General features: G+C 50.9%; 1 protein-coding gene across 1 annotated transcript; it reads right to left on the bottom strand.

Annotated features, from left to right (window-relative positions):
* Positions 1-5,436: 5,436 nt before the first annotated feature.
* On the bottom strand, positions 5,437-22,553 carry PGD (phosphogluconate dehydrogenase). The gene is made up of 13 exons (XM_025931669.2): positions 22,402-22,553; positions 21,732-21,807; positions 21,004-21,183; positions 18,498-18,563; positions 16,668-16,786; positions 14,634-14,703; positions 12,282-12,416; positions 10,179-10,368; positions 7,141-7,271; positions 6,805-6,938; positions 6,338-6,437; positions 6,060-6,182; positions 5,437-5,968 (listed from the first exon to the last, which is right to left on the bottom strand). Exons 1-13 carry the CDS (start codon positions 22,407-22,409, stop codon positions 5,849-5,851), a joined length of 1,452 nt encoding a protein of 483 aa, XP_025787454.1. The 5' UTR covers positions 22,410-22,553; the 3' UTR covers positions 5,437-5,848.
* Positions 22,554-22,606: the final 53 nt, after the last annotated feature.

Here is a 22,606-nt window from a genome sequence, read left to right as displayed (position 1 = left end):
GAGTCTGAAGAGGAAGGCCTGGAGCTGAGGCATTACATCACAGAAAATGACTTATGTTCCTTTGGAACAATTTTGCCCGGGAAAGAACCAGCCATGTCAACTGGCCACTAGATGTCAGCATTGTGCCACATTGTGGAACAAGGCAGGTCTTACTGCCGGTGATTCCCCCCCCCCCACCTTAACCCTGGGGTTACTAGCCTCTGGGTCCTAGGCACCCCGCTTGGGTTAGGTCTCAGCTGCGCTCAGAGGTAGGTGTGGTTCCGCCATCTCGTACCTGAGGGAACAAGGTCGCAGAGGGGAGAGAACTTTGCCTGAGGTTAGCCTGCCAGGAAGTGGTAAGAGTCCAGTGTCCGCAGGCTGGCGTCGGAGTCTGCGCCCTCACCAGAAATAAGACAGGGACATTTGTCCCTGGATCCTTTTCAGCTGCATCAAATAGGGTACAAGGAATACTTAGCTCAATAACAGTCCTCATTTATTCCCCCTATAAATGCGCTACAAATTGCTGGTTCAAAAATCAGTCCCCAGGGCGCCTGGGTGGCTCAGTCGGTTGAGCATCCGACTCTTGACTTAAGCTCAGGTTATGATCCCAGGGTCGTGGGATTGAGCCACGCGTCAGGCTCTGCACCGAGCGTGGAGCCTGCTTAAAATTCTCTCCCTCGGGACGTCTGGGTGGTTAAGCATCCGACTTCAATTCAGGTCATGACCTCACGGCTCGTGAGTTCGAGCCCCGCGTCGGGCGCTGTCCTGACAGCTCAGAGCCTGGAGCCTGCTTCGGATTCTGTCTCCCTCTCTCTCTCTGCCCTTCCCTCACTAACACTCTCTCTCAAAAATAAATAAACATTAAAAAAATTCTCTTTCCCTCTTCCCCTTCCCCCACTCTCTGTCTCTCTCTCAAGGAAAAAAAAATCAATTTCCATTAGCTGTAGTATAGATTCTATAAGCTCATGAGGTCAGGACTTTTCATCTTCTCTCACCACTGACACACAGTCCCGTCACAGTGCTTGGCACATAGTGGGTATACTGTAAATATGCCAGTGGCCGAGTGAATAAGTGAATGGTACACTTCGAGCCTTAAGAGCTTAACGGTTAATTGCCCGGATTCCGGCAGCAGCTTGCCATTGTTCCAGTTCCAGTGCTTCAGGAGTTATGCGACCTTGGACAAGTTACTTAACCATCCAGGAACTTCATTTGTGAATTGGGGCTGACGGTAGTACCTGCTTCAGGGGGTGTTGTATTATAAAACTGCCTGGCACACACTCGGTTATTACTTTCCAGTATGTGCCATGTATACGGCGTGAGAACTCAGGAACACTAGCAAGCAGGGCCAGAGTTCCTAACTTCGTATAACCAACTGTCTTTTTCAAAAGAAGCGTATGTGGCAGATTATATTCGCTCAAAACACAGAGCCAGTATCTCCTGACTCTTGTGTTCCTCCAGAACACTGCCGCTCCGCCATTAAGAGGTGGACTCTAGGGGCACCTGCGTGGCTCAGTCAGTCAAGTGTCCAACTCTTGGTTTCGGTGTCAGGTCACAAGCTAAGGGGTCGTGGGTTCGAGCCCCACGTCGGGTTCCATGGTGTCAGCACGGAACCTGCTTGGGATTCTCTCCCTCCCTCTCTCTCTGCTCCTCCCCTGCTCATGTGCACTCTCTTTCTCTCTCAAAGTAAACATAAAAAAAAAAAGGTAGAATTTAGCCCTCCACCCATTGAATTTGGGGTGTTTATGACTTGCTTGTAACTGATACAATGGGGCTGAAATAACTCCCTGTGGCATCCATGGCTAGGTCTTACAAGGCAATCCAGCGTCTGCTTTGTTAGCGGGAACATTCCTCACCTTTGGAGCCCTGTGCTCCCACGTGAGAAGTTAGCCCAGCCCGAGGCTGCCGTGAAGCGGGGCAGCCGACGGCCATGTGGTGAGGCCACAAGTAGCTTTTTCAGCCCTAGCTGAGGTCCCAGCCAGCAGCCAGCATCGGCCACCGGATGCGTGAAGAGGACGGTCACCTCCAAGTGATCCCAGCCCTGGCCACCAGCTGTCTTTTTGCTGAGGTCCAGATGTTGTGGAGGAGAGATGTGCCCTTCCAGTTCCTAACCTAGCCCGCGGGATTAGGGTAGTAACGATGGTTATATTACTCCCACTGAGTTTAGGGTAGTTCCAGTAGTAACTGGAACAACATATAGGATTCCTAGACAGTGAACACATATGTGCCAGCATCCATACTAAACACGGCACACACATCTACACCCACCCTGGCGACTTCTCTACGCCTCCTAAAGGGATGGGCTCCACATCTACCTCAAAGAATGCGCGACACTTGTCAATCGCCTGCCTCAAGTCTCTTTGCTGAGAAACCCTGTCCCCTCCCTTATCTGATCCATACACCTTCCTAGCCACCCAACCCCTTTGTGTCCCAAGTAAAGCAGAAGTTGTGGCTGAAGTCATTAATAGGCCTACAATCTCTGCCCAGGGAGGCCCTTTGCTAGAATGGCCACCAGACTGTCCCTGCGTGGTCCGGGGACAGACCCCTGTGCGACCAGCTCCATCGCTTTCGGAATTGTGGACTGCCTCACCTTCCACGGGAGCTGGGTAATAGTGAACCCACAAACAGTATTTCCCTATGCGGCGGGCACTGATTTCATCCTCAGAAGAGCTCGGTGAGGTAGGTATTGTCATCACCTCTTTTGTGTGAATGGAAAACTGCGTGGGTACAGAGGTTGAGACACGTGTGGGGCAACAGTGAGTTCGTGGTGGGGCTGGGATTTGGGCCCGGGCTCCCACCCAGTAAGCTGGGCTGCCCTTCCTAGAGCTAAGAGTTTTCACTGATACGTTTTTCAAGTAGGTCATGGGATGTAAAATTCAAAAAGCATGAAAGCATATATAGTAAAAAGTCCCCCCCCCCCACCCCCCAAGGACCTAGGCAAAGGACTGTTGTATTCTTTGACAGTAAAAACTTCCTTTTGTTATGCCTTGTGTGCCAGGTACCGTGCCAAGGACTTTGTATAATCTCGTTTATCATCCCACTAACCTAGGGAAGTAGTTGCGTCTTTTTTTATTATTATTATTTTTGTTTGTTTTAGCGTGCAAGTGAGGGAGAGGGGTAGAGGGAGGGAGAGAGAGAATCTTACGCAGCTGAGCATCGAGCACGACACAGGGCTCAATCCCACGACCCTGGGATCATGACCTGAGCCTAAATCAAGAGTTGGATGCGCAACCGAGTTACCCAGGCACCCCGGGAAGTAGTTTTTAACTATGAAGAAATGTCAAGTCAGAGAGTTTAAAGAACTTACCTGCGGGGACAGCGCCAGTTAGTAGAGCGAGGGCGTGTGTGCTCAGGTATCCTGCCTCTGCACTGACGCCCCTCCTGCCGCGCTCCAGCACTGCTCCGTGGTCGAGTGGCCAGGGTGGCCTCAGCTGGGAGCTAGTGAGAAACGCACAGCACGGAGGGGCGCCTGGGTGGCTCAGTCAGTTAAGCGTCCGACTCTTGAGTTCAGCTTAGGTGATGATCTCATGGTTCATGAGTTCAAGCCCCACATCGGGCTCTGTGCTGGCAGTGCAGAGCCTGCTTGGGATTCTCTCTCTCTCTGCTCCCTCTCTGCTTGTGCTTGCTTTCTCTCTCTCTCAAAACTAGACATTAAAAAATAAAAGAAATGCACAGCATGGGGCCGCCCCCCAGCACCCCTCTCCTGCTGAATCAGAAGCTGCCCTTTTTTTCAAGATCCACCCCCGGGAGTGGGGGCTCACATACAGTTTGAGAAGCTCCACTGGTCTGGAAGATGTTTGTCGTGACCTACACCCCACCCCTCCCCCCCCGCCATGCAGCACACAGAGAAGCCCCACCAGGAACCTTCTGAGGACTGGTTTGCAGAGTGAACTCACCGCTGGGTGCTGAGAAATCTGGTTTCTAATGCTCAGAAATCCCTCTGCTTCGGGGACAGACACACCTGGAAGTGGTAATAATGCCACAGATAGGTGATTATGTGCCAAGCATATAATCTTGGTCTGTTCTTGCTCTGCAAATGCTCAAAATAGCCTTAAGGAGACAGGTACTACCATCCTGTTTCACAGATGAGAAAACTGAGGGCAGAGACAGAAAATGGTTGGCCTAGACTTCCACAGCTAGCCGGTGAAGGGGCCTGGAGCCGAGGCTTCCGCTTCCGGACGGTGATCAGGGGCTTGTGTTCTGTCAGATGGCGTCACTAGTATTTCAAGCACTCTTCTGGACAGTCCACCTTTCCTTTCCTTTCCTTTCCTTCTGGCCCTAAACCTCCCATGCCTCGCTAGTGCTTCTCTCTGAAGGCACTCGCTCTCCATTCTAGAAGCACAAGTGGCCATAGTTCACCTGTGAGAAAAGCTGCACTGAGTGATTCACGTCCCTTAAAAAAGAACCCTGTCATGGGCAGTGACTCAGCACCTCTTATATTTAAAGGTGTGATCAGGGAGGGGGACAGTCTCGCTGCGTACTCACATCCAGGCTGAGTCTCAAAAGTGGAACATTTCATAAAAAGGACCGCCTCCCGTGTCAGCCCCTGCCTGTCCCCGCGCTTTTCTGGAAGAGGTCAGAGCTGAGATTATAGACACCAACTGTCAAAACAGGGAAACTCTGGCTCTATTCTAGGACCCTCTCAGGACTTTCTGAAGCATTCCACAGAATTCTTTCTGGAGTTAAGCTGCTGGAATAAAACAATTACACTGGCCCCAGGCCACAGAACTATCAGTAAGAATTTGCTGGCAGGATTTTTTTTCTTGAGTAAAGAAGATCAAGTAAAAAGATCTGATTCAAGGGGCAGGCTTAGGTCACCAGAAGTCCCACCCCAAACCCAGGGCCTGGCTTAGGGACAAACAGAAAGAGGTGGGGCACACTGAGCCCACCCTGTCATTTAAATGGAGTTTCCTGGGGCGCCTGGGTGGCGCAGTCGGTTAAGCGTCCGACTTCAGCCAGGTCACGATCTCGCGGTCCGTGAGTTCGAGCCCCGCGTCGGGCTCTGGGCTGATGGCTCAGAGCCTGGAGCCTGTTTCCGATTCTGTGTCTCCCTCTCTCTCTCTGCCCCTCCCCTGTTCATGCTCTGTCTCTCTCTGTCCCAAAAATAAAAAAAAAAAAAAAAATTAAATGGAGTTTCCTAAAATGTGGGATGAAGTGACAAAAGCCATGAAGACTGTACCTGTGAGTGGCCAGGGCCCAGCGCCCAACCCGAGGAAACGTTCGCACCCCCTGCACCCTCAGCCCCCCATCGCCTCCTGGTCCTTCCCCGAGTTAATCATTACCCTAACTTTGGTCTGTTTCTTGTATTACAGTCTTTCTTTAAAGGAAACGGAGAGGAAACCGTAAACGAGGCTGGAAGGAAACAAACAGAGTCAATTGTGAGGAAACCGACTGCAGATCTTTCTGCCAAGGGGGATAATGGCTCCGTGTGGCAGGTGAGGCTACTGGAGAGTCTGGGGATGAAGCACAGATAGAATGTATCTTTTATTAAGTAGAGAAAATTGGGAATTCTACTACGTGATACAAAGGTTCCAGTTTGAGCGGACTCCACAGAAACCCTTCCCATCTACGTGCGCCTCTAGCCGGGAAGATTGCGCTGCCTCCCCGACCACAGGTGCCACGTGGAGCTGATTCACGCTACCGCGCACATGGTCCCCTCCGGGTCGCCCCAAGGGGCGGGGGCCGAGGGCATGGCGGGTCTCAAAGAGCTACGTTACAAGTAAACTCATGCCGACTTTTTCAGGAGTCCCTTGTGAGACTTTATTTTAAAAGGTCTGCGCAGTGGGCTGTGGGGCAGAGGGCTGCGTAAGCGGTGTCGTGTGGCCAAGTGGAATGTCCCAATCTGTGGAATCGTAGCGGGTGACCCGTCCGGTCAGGCGTTGTAGGAAGAGGACGACACGCTGCCACCGTGGCCTGTCCAATTGGTGTGGACAAACCGTCCGGGGTTGGCTAAGAGTTCGTAAGTGTGAGCCCCGAAGTAATCCCGCTGAGCCTGGAAAACAAGGAACTGGATGGGTTGGGATAACACGGGGACACGGACCCTCGGGCCGTGTCAGTGTTTACCACCTGCTCCGAAAGCTTACCTGGATGAGGTTGGCGGGCAGCGTCTCGTGTCTGTAGCCGTCATAGAAGGAGAGGGCGGTGGTGAAGCAGGGCATGGGGATGCCCGCCCGGACACCGGTGCTCACCGTCCGCCGCCAGGAGTCCTGAGCCAGAAAGAGCCAAAGACTCGGGGTCAGCCCCCAGAGAGGAGAACGGGCTGCGTCTGAAATAACCACGCTCACGGGCATTGATGCTGGTGAGGGAAACACAAAGCCCGGTGAGGCAGAATTCCCACACCGCCCAGCTCTGGGCTACCTACCTGGCAGTTTTCAACAGCGGACTTAAAAAAGTCATCCAGTAGTAGATTCTGAAGGTTTGGGTTCCGATCGAATGCGTCTTTTATCTTTCCTAGGAACACGCTGAAACAAGCAAGAGGGAAGAAACCCATGAAACTTCACCTCCGCGCGCTCAACGCCTGCCAGAAGGCAGGGAAGGAAGCCGGAAGCTGGTACATCCGCCCGCGAGGTACAGAGTGACTCTCCTTATCCCTTCAAGCCGGCTGTTTGCTCAGTGAAAACAGAGCCCACGTCCCACGAGGCAAGGCCAGAGGGCATGACCGTCCTCCCAGAACCAGTTTAAAGGGAGTAGGGCTGACAGTCTAGTTAGAACAGCCGACCCCGTCCTGTCGCCAGCGAGGGGACTGGCCGCGCACATCCTAGGGAACCCGTCCCCAGGCACAGAGGCCGCGACTCCCAGCACGGCGCCACGGCGCGTCCCCGCACTTACCTCCTGATGATGCAGCCCCCCCTCCACATCAGGGCGATGCCACCGTAGTTGAGGGTCCAGCCGAATTCCGTGGCGGCTTGTCTCAGCAGCATAAAGCCTTGCGCGTACGAGATGATCTTGGAAGCATACAGGGCCTACGGAACGACGGACGCGTCAGAGCTACGGTTAGCCACGTCCACCCCGCAGGCAGGGCCGGGCCTGGCGCGGACAGCGGTGTCAGGACGGGGCTGGACTCTGCCGCCCCCACCCGGGGCCTCCCACGTCTCCACGGGCCGCTCCCACCCCCACTGCCGCCCAAGGCGCCAACCGCGACCACTGCCAGGGAGCGGGCCCCACCTTCTGAATGTCCTCCAGGAATGATTTCTTATCACCTTCAAACTGGATCTTTTGGGGACCCTTCAGCTTTTGGCTGGCTTGAACCCTCTCGTCCTTCAGAGATGATAAGCACCGAGCAAAAACTGCCTCTCCTACGTGGGAGAGAGGATAACGTTACTGAAGTTCACACGTGAAACTGGACAGAAAAGAGTACACGTAAGCCCGAGAAGTTGAGGAAAAAATAGAAATGGAGCCGGATCTCCAACTGTACAAAGAGCCGGAAGTCTCAGTCTTGGGCCGCAAAATCTAACATGGCTCAGAAAGAACTTTTTTTTTTAAGTTTATTTATTTACTGAGAGAGAGAGAGAGAGAGAGAGAATCCCAAGCAGGCTCTGCCCTGTCAGCAAAGAGCCCAACTCAGGGCTTGATTCCAGGAACTGAGAGATCATGACCTGAGCCAAAACCAAGACTCGGATGCTTGACCAACTGAGCTACCCAGATGCCCCAGGAAGAACGTTTATACAAAACTCTAGACAGCTGACTTGGAAACTAAAACTCCAAAAACAAGTCAATCTTCCAACATAATGTAGGCATCAACCACAAAAATCAACACGTAACTCAATGGGGAGCTTTGCAGAAAAAGCGAGGAGGTAAAGCCACCATGATTCACAATTACTCTGTTGGTTCCCAAGTCAAATTTCAATTTCAATTGAGAGGACTTTAGTTTTTAAATGCTCATCAAAGACTCTACTCTAAAAGCACTCGCTACTCCTCAAAAACTAGTGAATAACAGGCAGCCTCAGAATTTGGTGGGAGGCTCAACTATGGCGGCATTGCCTGCACACGGGGGGTGGTGTGAAACCACTAGAACACTGAGAGGTAACCTAGACTCACCCCTCAAAACACTCCATTTTCTATTTGTGAAAATGTAGTTTCCAGTACATCTATAATCACCACAACTTTGTTTCACTGGACTAAAAAACATTTTAGAAAGGTATTTTCATATCAAGACATTTAGTATCTTCAAGAACTAACCCTTATAAAAGACTACTTGCTCAACTGACAAGGTCTGTTTTTTTTAATGTTTATTCATTTTTGAGAGGGGGAGAAGGGGCAGAGAGAGAGAGAGAGAGAGAGAGAGAGGGAGGGAGATACAGAATCAGAAGCAGCTCCGAGCTCCGAGCTGTCAGCACAGAGCCCGACGCGGGGCTCGAACCCATGAACCGCGAGATCCTGACCTGGGCGGAAGTCAGATGCTTCACCGACTGAGCCAACCAGGTGCCCCTCAACTGACAAGTTCTCTAATGAGAAGAATTCCTCTAGCCATTCCTTTCCCCGCAGACAAAAATGAAGTAAACTCTCTGGGGACCAACAAAGGGCTTTGTTTTTGAGGAAAGGGTGCCAGCCACACACACTCGAGAACTCTGTCGAGAACGCTGGGTAGTCCTTCTGTCCCCGGGCAGCCCCCTGGCCTGCACACACCCAATGACTCGGCACAAGCAGGAGGAAGTATCTGTGCAAGGCCGCTGGCACCGGGAGGCCAGTGTGGCGCAAGCCCTCGGCGTTACTCAAGGCTCAGCCCGAAGACTTACTTCCCCGATAGTTCAGCAAACACACACGGTGCCCATCCGGGGATTAAGCCTGGCCTGCCTCTGCTGGGTAGAAGGGGTACACCGTCTCTCAAACAAGAGAGTGGGATCCTTTCTGAGCCCGCAATACTCTCCCATTTGGGTCAGTGATGACTACACTGTTCCCAGCTATTGTCCCCTCGGTCCCCAGCCCAGGCAACACTCAGATTTGCTAAACCTCGGCCACTTCCTTCTGCTTGGCCTGCTTCTCCTTACGGTGTCTCACAGCCCCAGCTCACTGTCACCAAGGAGCCACAATTAATCAGGAAATCAGAAGGAGGGAGGAGGCCAGGGAGGGAAAGACAACCTTTAACCGGAAGGGTGAGGAGGAAACTGTGTTTTATTGGAAAGGGAGCCGTTCTGCCATCAGCAAAGATCAGCCTTTCATTACACACACTAGACCCCTTGTTTTATTCTTTTCTTTTCTTTTTTTAAATTAATTTGTTGGGTTTTTAAAAGGACACCTTTTAAAAGGTGCTGTCTGGGCACCCCGTTCTCCTTTTTCACTCTTGCCAGAAATGTAGCTATTTTATTCTGAAAGGACCAACTTGTGGTTTTATTAATCCTCATTATTTGTTCTCTATTTCTGCTTTCTATGATTTCCTTCGCCCTGTATCTTTTTGAGTTTGAGGCTTAGCTCACGGCTATAAGACAAACAACATGCACGAAAAGGATACACACCAATGGTCAGGACAGTGGCTTTCTTCTACAAGAAGGGCAAGGAACTTAGGACAAGAATGTTAAAGGACTTGAAATGTGTAGGCAGTATTTTATTTTTAAAATATCGGGGGGGAGGGAACCTCAGCAAAATATTAATAAATGCTGAGTACATAAGCTTATGTTATTCTGTGAACTTTTGTATGAAAAACTTCATTACAGTGATCTGACCCATTAGAAAGTCATGGAGGTCACCGACTACAGTTCAATCACTAAGACAAAAACTATCCCAGGGGCACCTGGGTGGCTCAGTCGGTTAAGCCTCTGGCTCTTGATTTCGGCTCAGGTCATGATCTCATGGTTCGTGGGTTCGAGCCTCACGTCAGGCTCTGCGCTGAGAGCGCGAGCCTGCTTGGGATTCTCTCTGTCCCTCCCCCACTGATGCTCTCTTTCTCTCTCTCTCAAAATAAATAAATAAACTTAAAAAAAAAAAAAAAAAAAAAAAAAGCTATCCCAAAGGTCAAACTGGAGAAGAAAGCCAAGAATTTCCAAATGTATCTCAAAGTCCGTATGACTGAGAGGAGGTTACCGGGAAGAGACTGAACAACGTCAGCCTCGCACACCAGAAGAGCAGAAAGCACTCTGGAGGCTGACGAGGGCTGCACACATTCTCCAAAGACCCGCTCCTTAGCTGCCAGTCTACACCAATTTTCTAGGAGGACGTCAAGAGCAAAACAATGAGATAAAAGGCTCCAGGTGGAAGTGGCACCTTACCGATGAGGGTGACAGGAACGCCGTACTCCAGGGCTGAGATGGCAGTCCACTTCCCTGTGCCCTTCTGCCCCGCGCTGTCCCTGATCTTCGGCAGCAGGTGCTTGCCGTCGCTGTCTTGGAACTTGAGGATGTTGGCCGTGATTTCAATCAGGAACGAGTCGAGCTCGGTCTTATTCCATTCCTCAAATGCCTAGCGCAGGACGTGAGAGGAAACACTGTGAGAGAAACCAGGGCCACACGGGAGAAGCCCCCTTAACCGGCCCACCGCTTTCCTCTGCGAATGCTCACCGACGCTCACGATTTGCTCAGCACGTGAGGCCAACAGGGTCTAGGAATGTGCCTGAACGCTGCTCCCCGAGCTGAGCTCTCTGCTCCCCAGGAGGCAGTTGTATCTATTTCCACCCGGTTATGCTCACTTCCGATTTCCAGCACAGCTCTTTCCCCCGAGGCAAGCGCCCCTCGCCCCACACCATCGCCTCCTCAGAGGCCTTCCCCGCTCCCCTGATCTGTATCTACCCCTAACAACAGTTTCGTCCTCTTTGTAACGGGTACCACCAGCGGGCTTCATCTATTTATTTATTTTCATGTTTTTGAGAGAGAGAGAAAGAGAGGGAGAGAGAGAGGGGGAAAGAGAGAGCACACATACGTGAGCAGGGAAGGGGCAGAGAAAGAGACAGAGAATCCCAAGCAGGCCCCATGTTGCCAGCACAGAGCCTGATGTGGGGCTCGATCCCGTGAACCATGAGATCATGACCTGAGTCAAAGTGGGCCACTTAACTGACTGAGCCACCCAGGTGCCACACCCCTGAGTTTTCTATTGTCTATGCAATTATTATTGTGTCTTCCCAGCTCCATGCAGGATAGCGCCTTTGTGGTTTTTTTTTCACTGTCACATCCCCAGTGTTTAGAACAGTTCCTAGCGCGGACAGAAGCACTTCTATGTATTCGTTGAACACATGTATTAAGTTTGAAGTAAACCAATTAAATATGAACACAATAAAAAAAGCACTATTTCTTTGAAAACTAAGATTGTTTTGGGGGTGCCTGGGTGGCTCAGTCGGTAAAGCAAAGTGGGGATGACACCGTTAAACATCAGGAGGAAAAACCGTACAAAATCTGGAAGGACTCTGCAGTGCGTACCTCACAAGTGTCTCTAAATCACGCTCCACTCGAAGTGACTGGAACTAGAAATTCTGGATGAGAAAGGACTACGATGCGAGCCGGGAGAGCCACATTTAGAGAAAAGGGCGGGAATGGCGATGAGTGTGCTCTCCTGTATTTTCAGTTAAAAGAAGGGTTTGCCTCGTCAACGATGCTGAAGAGAACAGAGTACTGAGGCTTACCTTGAAACGTATTTGTAAACGATCAAACCCACGGAGGGCTGGCCAGATAATCGACACGGCAAGCGTAGCGTAACGCTAAGCAAAGAATCAGGGTGGTGTGCCCACAAGTGCTCACTACCGAATTCTTTCAGCTTTGCTGTATGTTTGCACATCTTCATAATAAAATATCGGGGTGGGGGCGGGGGGTGTTCTGTTTCCCCACTCTGGCTAACTTTTTTGACTAACTGCCAAACAGCCAGTCCCAACCTGACCAGAAAAGCAAGCTTCTCGGGGTGCCCGGCTGGCTTCGTCAGTGGAGTGTGCGACTCTTGATCTTGCGGTTTTGAGTTTAAGCCCCACCTTGGGTGTAGAGATTACTTTCAAAATAAAATCTTTAAAAAAAAAAAAAAAAAAAAGAGGGGCACCTGGGTGACTCAGTCGGTTAAGCATCCGACTCGATATCAGCTCAGGTTACGATCTCATGGTTCGCGAGATCGAGCCCTGCATCTGGCCCCATGCACTTGCTCTCTTGCTCTCTAAAAATAAGCTTAAAAAAAAAAAGGGTCAGTAAACGGTGGGAACGGTTACCACCAAGATCCCCTGGGGACGTTCGGCTCAGTGACGAGCTCTCCCATCTTATAGCTTCCCTCCGACCGGGCTGAGCCCATCCTGCCAGCGGCACGACCGCGGGAAGGAGGAGGAGGAAGGCTTTACTGGAGCCAGCAAGTCCCTTCTCTGAGCAGGCCCGCCTGCCGCACCCGCAGCAGGGCCCGGGACTCACCTTCGCCATCTCGTCGTGCCCCATGTCCAGCACGTCTTTCATCAGGTGGTAGGCCTCACAGATGAGCTGCATGTCCCCGTACTCTATCCCGTTGTGCACCATCTTCACGAAGTGTCCCGCTCCTTCATCTCCCACCTGTTAGAGGGACGGGCACCAGGAGGCCTCAGAGACGGCCCGGAGGAATGGCCCAGAGAAGCCCACATCAAATTCTTTCGCCAGGCACCCTCCCCAGACAAGGAACGACAGCGACGAAGCAAATATCTGTAGTATTTTTAAAATTAAGAATCGCTATGGAGCAACTCAATACAAGCTTCAATCCAGCCCCGTGTTACTTCAAACTCACTCTAAATTCATTCTAGATTCTTCCACACCTTTCAACTCACTGCCGGCACCCCCAGCCCTTTACCTGCATTTCCCACCTTCCCTTGTTACTCAGGGCCCCTCGCCCCCAGCCCTGGCCACGAGTCAAAGACCTCCTCCTCCTCCTCCTCCTGAGGTCACCATGCTCCTGGTGACCGGGGGTTATAGTAAGTCAGCTAATTAAATCCCTTGTACTTTTAAAAATACTAAGTGTGTTGTAGGTGTTTCCAGTGGCAACCAAGGGGTAAAGTGACCTTAGATCCCAGGTCTGGCCCTCCACCTCGTAAGCCCAGAAATGTGTCCTCACCAGGGTCTCACGGTTGACAAAAAACACTGATTTCTAACAAAGCTGGCAAGATGTATATAGTCAGAGTCCCAGTTTATGCATTGAGGGTGAGAAACTTAACTATGGATCTTAGTAGTTACAAGTGTGAGTCCGGCCGGCACACTCTGTCCCTGCAGACAAGCTACGGGGGAAGCCAAATAATCTGCAAATGGTGTAGTGGGCGGGGACTCAGAACAAAGGGAGTGTCGGGGTCAGTACTCAGGGGCATCGGGCTCTGAGGTCAGGTGCATCCGTCTCCACGACAGGCACCTACCTGCGGCTGGACCCAGTGTTTGCTGGACCTGAGCACGCTCTATCCTGGCTGTCACCGCCGGGATCCATACTGCTGACGTTTAGAGAGACCTCCACGGTGTCTCCACTGGTGACCTGCCTCCTGCTGACTGTGACACTTTCTGTGGCTGCTAAGGAGCGTGATGAGTAACATCTTACTTCACCCCATCCTGGCTGTGACTTCACCAGTGAACTAAGGAGTGCCTGCTTTTAGGATCTAACCCAGTTCTTTCAGTATCCCGAGACAAAGCCTTGAGGCTACGGAAAGACTCAATCAAGACACCTCAGGGCCAGTATCTGTATCTGTAGATACGCTTAGGACAGAATTCTTGACGCTTCTATCCTAAGCGTATCTACAAAGAAGTGACTGTCGCTGTACTTTTACTGTAGTAATTGACTGTCAAGGCGTTAAGAGGTCCCTTCCCAGTCCTTCATACTAAGGAGAAAATCATCAGCCCTCCAAATCCAGCCCAGCCTCTCTCTACCCTAAGCAGACAGTGACCACTGGTGAAAATGTACAGACCAGTGTGGGTGCTACAGTTGAAGTCACCGGGCGTGGTCAGGCCCCCCCCCCATTCTTCATATGCCTCAGTCCTCGGTTCATCTCCACCCTTTACCTCCCTGGGATGAAATAAAACTAACAAAGGGGATTAGGAGCTAAAGAGACCTTAGCGACCATCCAGCCCACCCCCCACGTTTTACAGACAAGAACACTGAAGCCCACGGAATTTTCTGACTTGCTCATGATCACCCAGTTAATGGAGAGCCAGAATTACAGCTCAGGTCTCCCAGCCTCGAGGTATGGACTGAGGCTGCGGTAGGGATAAAACTTATTCCAGTAGCAACACAAAATGCCGGAAGAGAGGTCTGTATGAACGAGCCTGGGCCTCCCTCCCATTTCGTGAAGGCAAGAGGCCATAGTGTGCTCTGTTCAAGCATAGGGCACCTGCATCCCAAGCTACAGGTACGAGATTTTCCACGGCCGGGGCCAGGATATCTGACAGCACCAGCCAGTCAGTCCCTTCCACGTGGGCAGACAAGGCCCCCTTTGGATTCTGACATCTTCGTCATTTTCCTGAAGCCACACAGCTAAAACAAACCTCACTTCCCCTCATCCTTGCTGTGCCTTCTTAAAGAACCCAGCTTTCAGATGAATCGAGGAGGGCTGTTTTTAACATCAGCCTCAAGGCTCTGAACGTTCAGTTAAGATGCAAGGACATGTAACACAGGCAAGCATCTTGGGCCTCAGCTGTGCTAGCGACTTCGTGACCTCACATCTGAGCCGCTTGTTGCCACCACGGGCGTCCTGGCTCTGTGCACTTTGCGACACCTGTGCCCATGTTACCAGCAGGCTTGAAAGAGTAGCCAGAACTTGCCCAGTCACAGCACGGTTCCCCAGTTCCTACTTTTGCAGCGATGCCTTGGAAGATTGTCTTGATGTGGGGCCTGTGGAAAGGAACCGTGTAGTTTAGCTACTGAAAAGAGAGGGGTTGAGATCTCAAGATACTCAAGGACTATCCCCCCACCCCCAATTTTGTTCAAATGGAGAGGCTGAATGGGAGGTGGAAAAAAGTAACGCATGTGCCAGAAGTGCCAACGGAAACCTGTCAGAGGCTGCGGGCTCTGTGATTAGAGCAGACAGACGGACAGACAGAAAGGCCAGAAGAAGCATCAAAGCATCAGGAGAAATTTCTTCTGCACAATCAAAAGAAGCTGTGGTTCCAAACAGCGGGCCACAGGGATGTTCCTGTAGAGAGCCCTTCTCCCAGCCCGGGTGCGTGTGGTCAGATACAGCCCGGCTCTGCCTGGTGGAACCGTGCAGGACCTCCCGGGGCTGCGCCCACTACTATTCAGAGAAAAACCGGGTGTTCTTCATTCCTTCTGCTGCTCCTGTACGAGGATAGGTTACCTCACGGGGCTTCTCGCCTATGTTCTCCTCACTATTGACCACTAAAGGCTCCTTCACAAGAAGTGTTTGACAAAGACACAGAACTGACGGGGTCGCAGAGCTAACGCTTAGAATTAGGGCTAAGACAGTGACATGCGGAGCTTGAGAACTCTCCTGATCTCATGGGGAGCACGTCAGGTCACAGCGTCACTTGCACCTCTGCCAGACCGGTGCGAGGAAATGCAGGGCACCTGTGCACATCAAATACTTTCCTGCGTCATGTCTGCGTGTCTAGCCTGCCAGGCTGTTACCCCCACGTAAATGTTCATAAGCTTCTCAGAAGCAGGAAGACTTCTATCTACTTCCAGATGTAACTTACGTAAAAGAATCCCCGAACTTGGGGCGCCTGAGTGGCTCAGTCACTTAAGTGACCAACTCCAGCTCAGGTCATGATCTCATGGTTCGTGGGTTCAAGCCCCGAAATGGGCTCTGTGCTGATGGCTCGGAGCCTGGAGCCTGGAGCCTGCTTCAGATTCTGTGTCTCCCTCTCTCTCTCTGCCCCTCCCCAACTTGCACTCTGTCTCTCTCTCAAAAAAATAAAGAAAACATTGCCAAAAAAAATTTTTGTTTTAATGAAAAAAAGAATCTCCAAACTTACTCCTCAGAGAGGCAACAGAAAGAATAACTTTCCCCAGGAAAACCCTTTACCTCTGGGAATGAGGTTTGAACATGTTTTCTTTAACACCTGACATAACTGTAGCATATTTGGAAGTCAAATTCATTCAGAAAAGAATGGTACCTTGTCAGGCCTCCCTGAAAAGGATCCTCCTTTTCTGCTTGCTTCTGTTCTGCTCAGCTATCTCCCTCTGTCTGGCTCTCTCTCTCTCTGCGGTCTGAACAGCGGGGGGAGTTGCCCTCAGCCAACGGCAGGTGGGATTATCCCTTCCATCTGTTTGTGTTGGTTCTCTCTCCGCTCACCCCCCACCCTTACGCCTCATGCACCCCTTCTTTCACATCTCCAACACACCTCCCCTTCTATGGCCAACACCTCCTCTTATATGAAGCACAGCAAACAGTGTAAAGTGTGTTTTTGCCCCAAATCAAATAAAGAATGTCCACCTCGCTTTCCCAGGGACAAAATGGGCTCTGTCAGGTTTTTCCATTACCCACAATTATTAAATGCACAGCTATCTTAGAACTGTACATCACTTATAGAGGCAGACCTTACTTCTAAGTCCAGACAGTGCACAGGACGCTATGCGAACAGCTTCCTTAAAGCCTCTGAACTCTGTAAGCCTATTTAGAATTTCTATATCAGTCTTGGAGGGAGTAACAGAAGTAAACAGGCAAAAGAGAATATGCACGTGTATGATGTCAAAGCAGCAGAGTGGATAAAAGAAACCTTTCCAGCATCTCTGACACTCAGGCACCTCGGAGGTCAGGGTGCCAGAAGTGTCCCCAGCTCACCCTTCTCCCAGCTCGGGCCTCCCTTGTGCCAAAGTGGGGCACCTTCGATACTCACCAGGCTTCTTTGTCACCTCCTGGCATAAGTGAGGGGCCATAGCGGGCCCCTTCCTCTCCGCCACTGACTCCGCTCCCCACAAACAGGATTCCCTTGGCCTTGAGGGTTCGACATCGTCTCTACAGGAGAGAAAATTTCATTATGCTTCCATAAAGTTCTCTCCCAATGAATGAGAGGAGGTATCAGACACGTATGGAGAGCCCACACTGGACATGAAATGACCCAAGGATCCAAGAACAACCTGATCATTCAAGAAATTTAATCCCCTCAGTTTGGGAGTTAGAAAAAAATATCCAGCCTGCCTGGCTGGCTCAGTAAAGTATGTGACTCTTGATCTCAGGATCGTGAGTTTGATCCCTATGTCGTGTGCAGAGATTACTTTAAAAAAAAAAAAAAATCCACAGAAGTCTAATGTTTATTTATTTTTGAGAGAGAGAGAGAGAGAGAGAGAGAGAGAGCGCGCGTGCGTGCACACAAGTGGGGGAAGGGCAGAGAGAGGGAGACAGACACAGAATCTGAAGCAGGTTCCAGGCTCTAAGCTGTCAGCACGGCTGACCCACAAACAGTGAGACCATGATCTGAGCGGAAGTCAGACATCCAACCAACTGAGCCACCCAGGCGCCCCTCCACAGAAGTTTAAAATAGCTATCTGGGTGCCTGGGTAGCTCAGTCAGTTAAGTGTCCCAACTCTTGATTTCAGCTCAGGTCATGATTTCACAGTCTGTGGGATCGAGCCCCGCATCTGGCTCTGTGCTGACAGCAAGGAGCCTGCTTGGAATTCTCTCCCTCTCTCTGTCCCCCCCTCAAAATAAATAAATAAACATTAAAAAAAATAATAATAAAATAATAAAACAATAAAATAAAATAAAATAAGATAAAATAAAATAAAATAAATAAAATAAAACAAAACAAAATAAATAGCTATCCTTCCCCCAAATGGAAATAATAAAGCCAAACATACATTCTCATTTTACTAGAAGATCCAGTTACCGTAAGACTCAATCAGGAGTTTAATACAGGGCGTCTGGGTGGCTCAATCGGTTAAGCATCTGACTGCGGCTCAGGTCATGATCTCAAAGTTTGTGAGTTCAAGCCCGGCATCAAGCTCTCTGCTGTCAGCTTGGGATTCTCTGTCCCCCTCTCTCTGCCCCTCCCCCACTCACACACACTCTCTCTCTCTCTCTTTCTCTCTCTCTCTCTCAAATAAAACACTTTAAAAAATGATACAAAAGAGTTTAATACAAATACGACTTCCCCGACTCAGCACTTCAGATCCTCCAGAGACTCCTTCTAGCATATGAGGCCAGTAAAGACGTGGTTCTCGGGGCACCTGGGTGACTCGGTTGGTTGAGCATCCAACTTCTACTCAGGTGATGATCTCGCGTTTCATGGGTTCAAGTCCCGAATCGGGCTCACTGCTCTCAGTGCAAAGCCGGCTTCAAATCCTCTTGTCCCCCTCTCTCCCTGCCCCTTCCCTGCTATCTCTCTCAAATAAAACATTAAAAAAAAAAGGACGTGGTTCTCAACCACATTGCACACCGACTGACATACCATGGGCTGGTGGCACAGAAGGAAAGAGCTAAGCACGAACTCTCAGCCTGCTGTATCCAAGCAAAAGTCATCCTTTTGAGTTATATGTATGACGGAGGAGGCCTCATTCCATCAGGTATGTCTTAGCAGAAACAAAGGCCAAGAACTGCAACGTCAGCACCAAGCCCCAGAGTCAGCACTACAGAAGGACAGTCCATGCTTTTATCACATGTACAGTGCTGATACTTTTTTCTAGAATGTTCCCAGAACCAGGAAGAATTTAGACTGGAGAATACTTACTGTGGTATCCCTGTATTCAGAATTTCCTCCATCAATGATGATGTCACCAGTGTCCAACAATGGTACCTGTAACCAGACACTAGCATTAAGGTGAGCCAAAGAAATGAAAGACAAAAACAGAATGTACCTCGAGCAATTAATACAAACAAGAATTTATCCCAAATAAATCCAGTCTAAAAGCGTATGTTGTTTCATTTTCAAAAATCCTCTCCGCGGCTACGGCTGGATCCTACACGAAAGGTTAGGGCTAGCAACCCAGTCAGACCTCCCCACAACTAAGATAGTTCTCTTTAAAATTTGACAACAACCAGGGGCGCCTGGGTGGCTCAGTCGGTTAAGTGTCCGACTTCAGCTCAGGTCACGCTCTCACGGTCCGTGAGTTCGAGCCCCGCGTCGGGCTCTGGGCCGATGGCTCAGAACCTGGGGCCTGCTGCGGATTCTGTGTGTCTCTCTCTTTCTGCCCCTCCCCTGCTCATGCTCTGTCTCTCTCTGTGTGAAAAAGAAATAAAAACATTAAAAAAAAAAAGAGAAATAGGGGCGCCTGGGTGGCTCAGTCGGTTGGGCATCTGACTTCGGCTCAGGTCATGATCTCACAGTCCGTGAATTCGAGCCCCACGTCGGGCTCTGTGCTGACAGCTCAGAGCCTGGAGCCTGCTTCCAATTCTGTGTCTGCCCCTCCCCCATTCATGCTCTGTCTCTCTCTGTCTCAAAAATAAATAAACGTTAAAAAAATTTTTTTTAATTTGACAACAACCAAAACCTACTTGAAAGATTTTGTATTTCCAGTGCATGCCCCTAGCTCGTTTACATTCCCAAACACTGGCAACAGGACTCGTTCTGAAGGATTACATCACGTCCTATAAAATCTCTGCACAGGGCAGAGTGGGGGTCCAGTGAACAGACATCAGGTGGTTTGGTGCCTGAGTGAGATGATCAGCCCCGTATGGAGACGGCGGGAGGAGACCGGGCCTCGAACTACCACATCTTCCTACAGAGCGCAACTGGGCTGGCTTGGTCATTTATCATTCGGTCCGCACCCCCCCACACCCACGGGGCTTCAGTGAACCTCACTTCGTATTTTCTTACGTTGAAGGATAAGCTACCACTTTCCAATCCGTTCTGTCACTAATCGTGACCAGCCTAGCGTCTTGCTACACAAAAAGCTTGTTATGTCCTTCCCTTATCGCAGTGTTCTTCCTTTCTAGGTCATTTTTGTCTTTCGTGGTAGCACGCTGGTTCCAAACCCCTCTCCCCGTGGAGACGCCCCCACTGTTAACAATATGCTCCCGGAGAAAAGGAACGTTCATCCCTTGCCTTTGTTTCCTGGCACTACATTTCTCACCGAGAAACGTTTCTTCCAGACAGCTAATGCCTCGGGGTTTTTTCAGAACCCGAGAACCTGTTACCGTAGAACTGTTTAGGAGTAGCTTCATAAGTTATTTCCACGGGTGCCCCTTCGTCCATATGCTGCGTGTGGCTTTGCGTTTCGTCGTTGGAGGAAATAGCACCCCGAGGCTGCAGGGCACTGGCCGTGAGCTTGTCTCCGTGGATTGTCGGTGAGGTATGTTGAGGGAAGGGGCCCCAGAGGTGCCCCAGAAACAGCTCACAGCTACAGTGCCTCAACCAAATGCTGCCGGGCACACTCCCAGGGGAAAAGGCTGTTGTCCCCATCAGCTCCTCCTCTCCCACAGTCATCCCAGCGGGTGGGTGGCCATCAGCCCTTCTGTGAGGGGACAGACCCACCATCCCCTGATGACGCACAGCAGGGGAAAGTCTAAAGGGATCAGACTATAATTGTTACAGAACAAGGGTTAGCACCTACACAAAACACTCCCTCCTTGGCTGATAATCAGAGCCAGAAGTGTAACAGAGGCCTGCCTCCCAGAGGCCCTCTCTGGGACACTTGGCATCGGGTCACCCATCTGCCCCAGCACGGCCATTCCAGCCCTAACACATTTTTTTTTTTCTTGCAAAAAAGATACACTTGCTAGAGCCAACAAATCATTGAGAAATAAGTACCCAGTATGTAGTTCCCAGGATTCCCTAAGGGGACCTCATCGTTTATATGAAGCAATACAACACTTTAAGTGTCGAGAAAAATGGGAAACCGACTTCTAAATTTCAGACACTAAGGTTTATTAGCGAATAGCACTAAACACGCATAACACCACGACCAAAACTGTGTTTCTGAATACCAAAGGCAGAGACCAAGACTACGGTTTCTGTCCCCATTGTTAATGGATTCTTACGGCAACGTCTCTCGTCTCTCGGTGGCCTCAGAATCTCATGCCTAAGGAATCATTACCACCTGAGGATGTGCTGTTACTTAAATTAGTGCCCGGTTGACGAACACTGAGACATGGACACAGTTTTGTTTGAACTGAGCAGTTCATATCCAGAAATTGAAAAAGAAAAAAAAAAATCTCTTAAGTAGAAAAGCGAGATCTAGCTACGGGAAGAGACAGTTGCCCCGCTAGTAGCAGCTGGGGGGCAGGGCTGGCCTCACCAGTTTTTCAATGAAATCATCAACGGCTTGGCCAGCCTTCACCAGCAGTATGACGCGCCGCGGTTTCTTCAGCTTGGAGACCATCTCCTCCAAGGAGCGTGCTCCGACCACCTTGGTTCCCTTTGCCTCGTTGGCCAAGAAATCGTCCACTTTGGAGACCGTCCTATTAAAAGCACAAACCTAGAAGGCCGAAAAGGTCTGATTAGGAGATTCAGGACACAGAAGACCTTCAGACCCTGGATTAAGTGAACCCCAAGGCACGGAACTGAATATAAGCAAAGGGTGACTGCCCGAGGTAAATCAGGCTAGAGTCTGTCACTAGCTGATAGAGACTCAATCAAGTCTAGGAACCGGCTGCTGCAAACTGCTATCTTTTGTACCGAAACCACTTTAGTGTTTATAACTATTTAAACTTTTCTCTCCCCCGGTTCTCATTGGGCAATAAAGGTAGAGTTCTATACACCCAGCCGGATTTCTCCTGCTTAACATCCGGTAAGTTTATCCAGGCTTACAGAACTGACATCTATTTTGCAAGACTGTCCTTCAGAGGATTGCAGAGCTGGCCCTCCCACACCGCATGTGACCTGGTGCTTCTCTTTCCCTTTGCAATAAACGTTCTAAGCAGCAACAGGGCATATACGAAGAGACCTAAGTTCCAGATTGTACAGGATCTTTGAAATCAGCCTCCGTGCACCAAGAACCCACAAGAGTGTGCCCTCCTGACTTACCACGAAGCCATGGTCATTCATGTTCAAAATTAAGTTCTGGCCCATGACAGCCAGTCCAATCAGTGCAATATCAGCTCTAAAAGACCGGGAAAAGGAACAAAGAAAAATGTGTCGGTTCCACTTTAATCCCTTCCAACTCAGGGGCCCAGAGTGTCCTAGCTTTTGCTATGAATACCTTGCCTTACCATTTCCTCTGTCCCCCTCCTCTCTTCTACCCCTGAGAACCCAGGCATGCGCCTCCAGGCCACCCTGCCCTCTGCCACTTCAAAGCACCTCAAGTTCTCTTGAGATCAACTAGACCTGCACGCAGGAGGGCATGCAATCTTTGCCGTGCTCACTGCCGGTGTCCCCGCTCCCACACGGGGGAGAAGCCCCTGCAGGCACAGCCGCCCACTGTCCAGCCTCTTCCCCTCCTGGCTCGGGCCCTGGCTGCCCTCGGCCATGCGGGTTCCCTCCCGCCCGGCCCTTTCTAGAAAGGGGGATCCGCCCGGCGCCGCCGCGAGGGGTAGAGGGCCCGGGCCCGAGGGGGCTGAAACCCTGAAAGTCCGAGGCTCCGGGCGCCACGAGGCCGTGCTCCGGCGACCCCCGGGGCCAAAGCGACTTCAGGCAGGTTCCGCCCTCCTCGCTGGCCCCCGTAAAGTTCCCCGGCGGTCCGCGAGCCGTCACTCACTGGGCCATGGCGGCGGCGACGGACCGGGCAGGAGCGGACAGAACCGGAGAGCTGAGAGCGCGCGGAGCGGCGACCGAGGAGGAGTCCCGCTCCTGCTTCGGCCCCGAGGCTCTGGCCGCGGCCTTCCGGCGCCGACCAATCGGGAGGAAGGGGCGGAGCTGTGCCACCACGCCATTGGCCCTTCCCGGCGCCTGTTAGACCACCT

The sequence above is a fragment of the Puma concolor genome, chromosome C1, assembly GCF_028749965.1.
Source record: "Puma concolor isolate L17-30 chromosome C1, mPumCon1.1.hap2, whole genome shotgun sequence".
Taxonomy (NCBI): Eukaryota; Metazoa; Chordata; class Mammalia; order Carnivora; family Felidae; genus Puma; species Puma concolor.
This window is presented reverse-complemented; position numbering and strand designations above follow the sequence as displayed.

Bases quoted from the DNA above. Each gene is read 5' to 3' on its own strand.
- PGD (XM_025931669.2), bottom strand. The intron at 14,704-16,667 runs GTGAGTATCGAA...TCCTTTCCACAG, and splicing joins GGAGGTGACAAAGAAGCCTG to GCCCCACATCAAGACAATCT. The intron at 6,183-6,337 runs GTAGGTAGCCCA...TTTCTGGCTCAG, and splicing joins CCGCTGTTGAAAACTGCCAG to GACTCCTGGCGGCGGACGGT.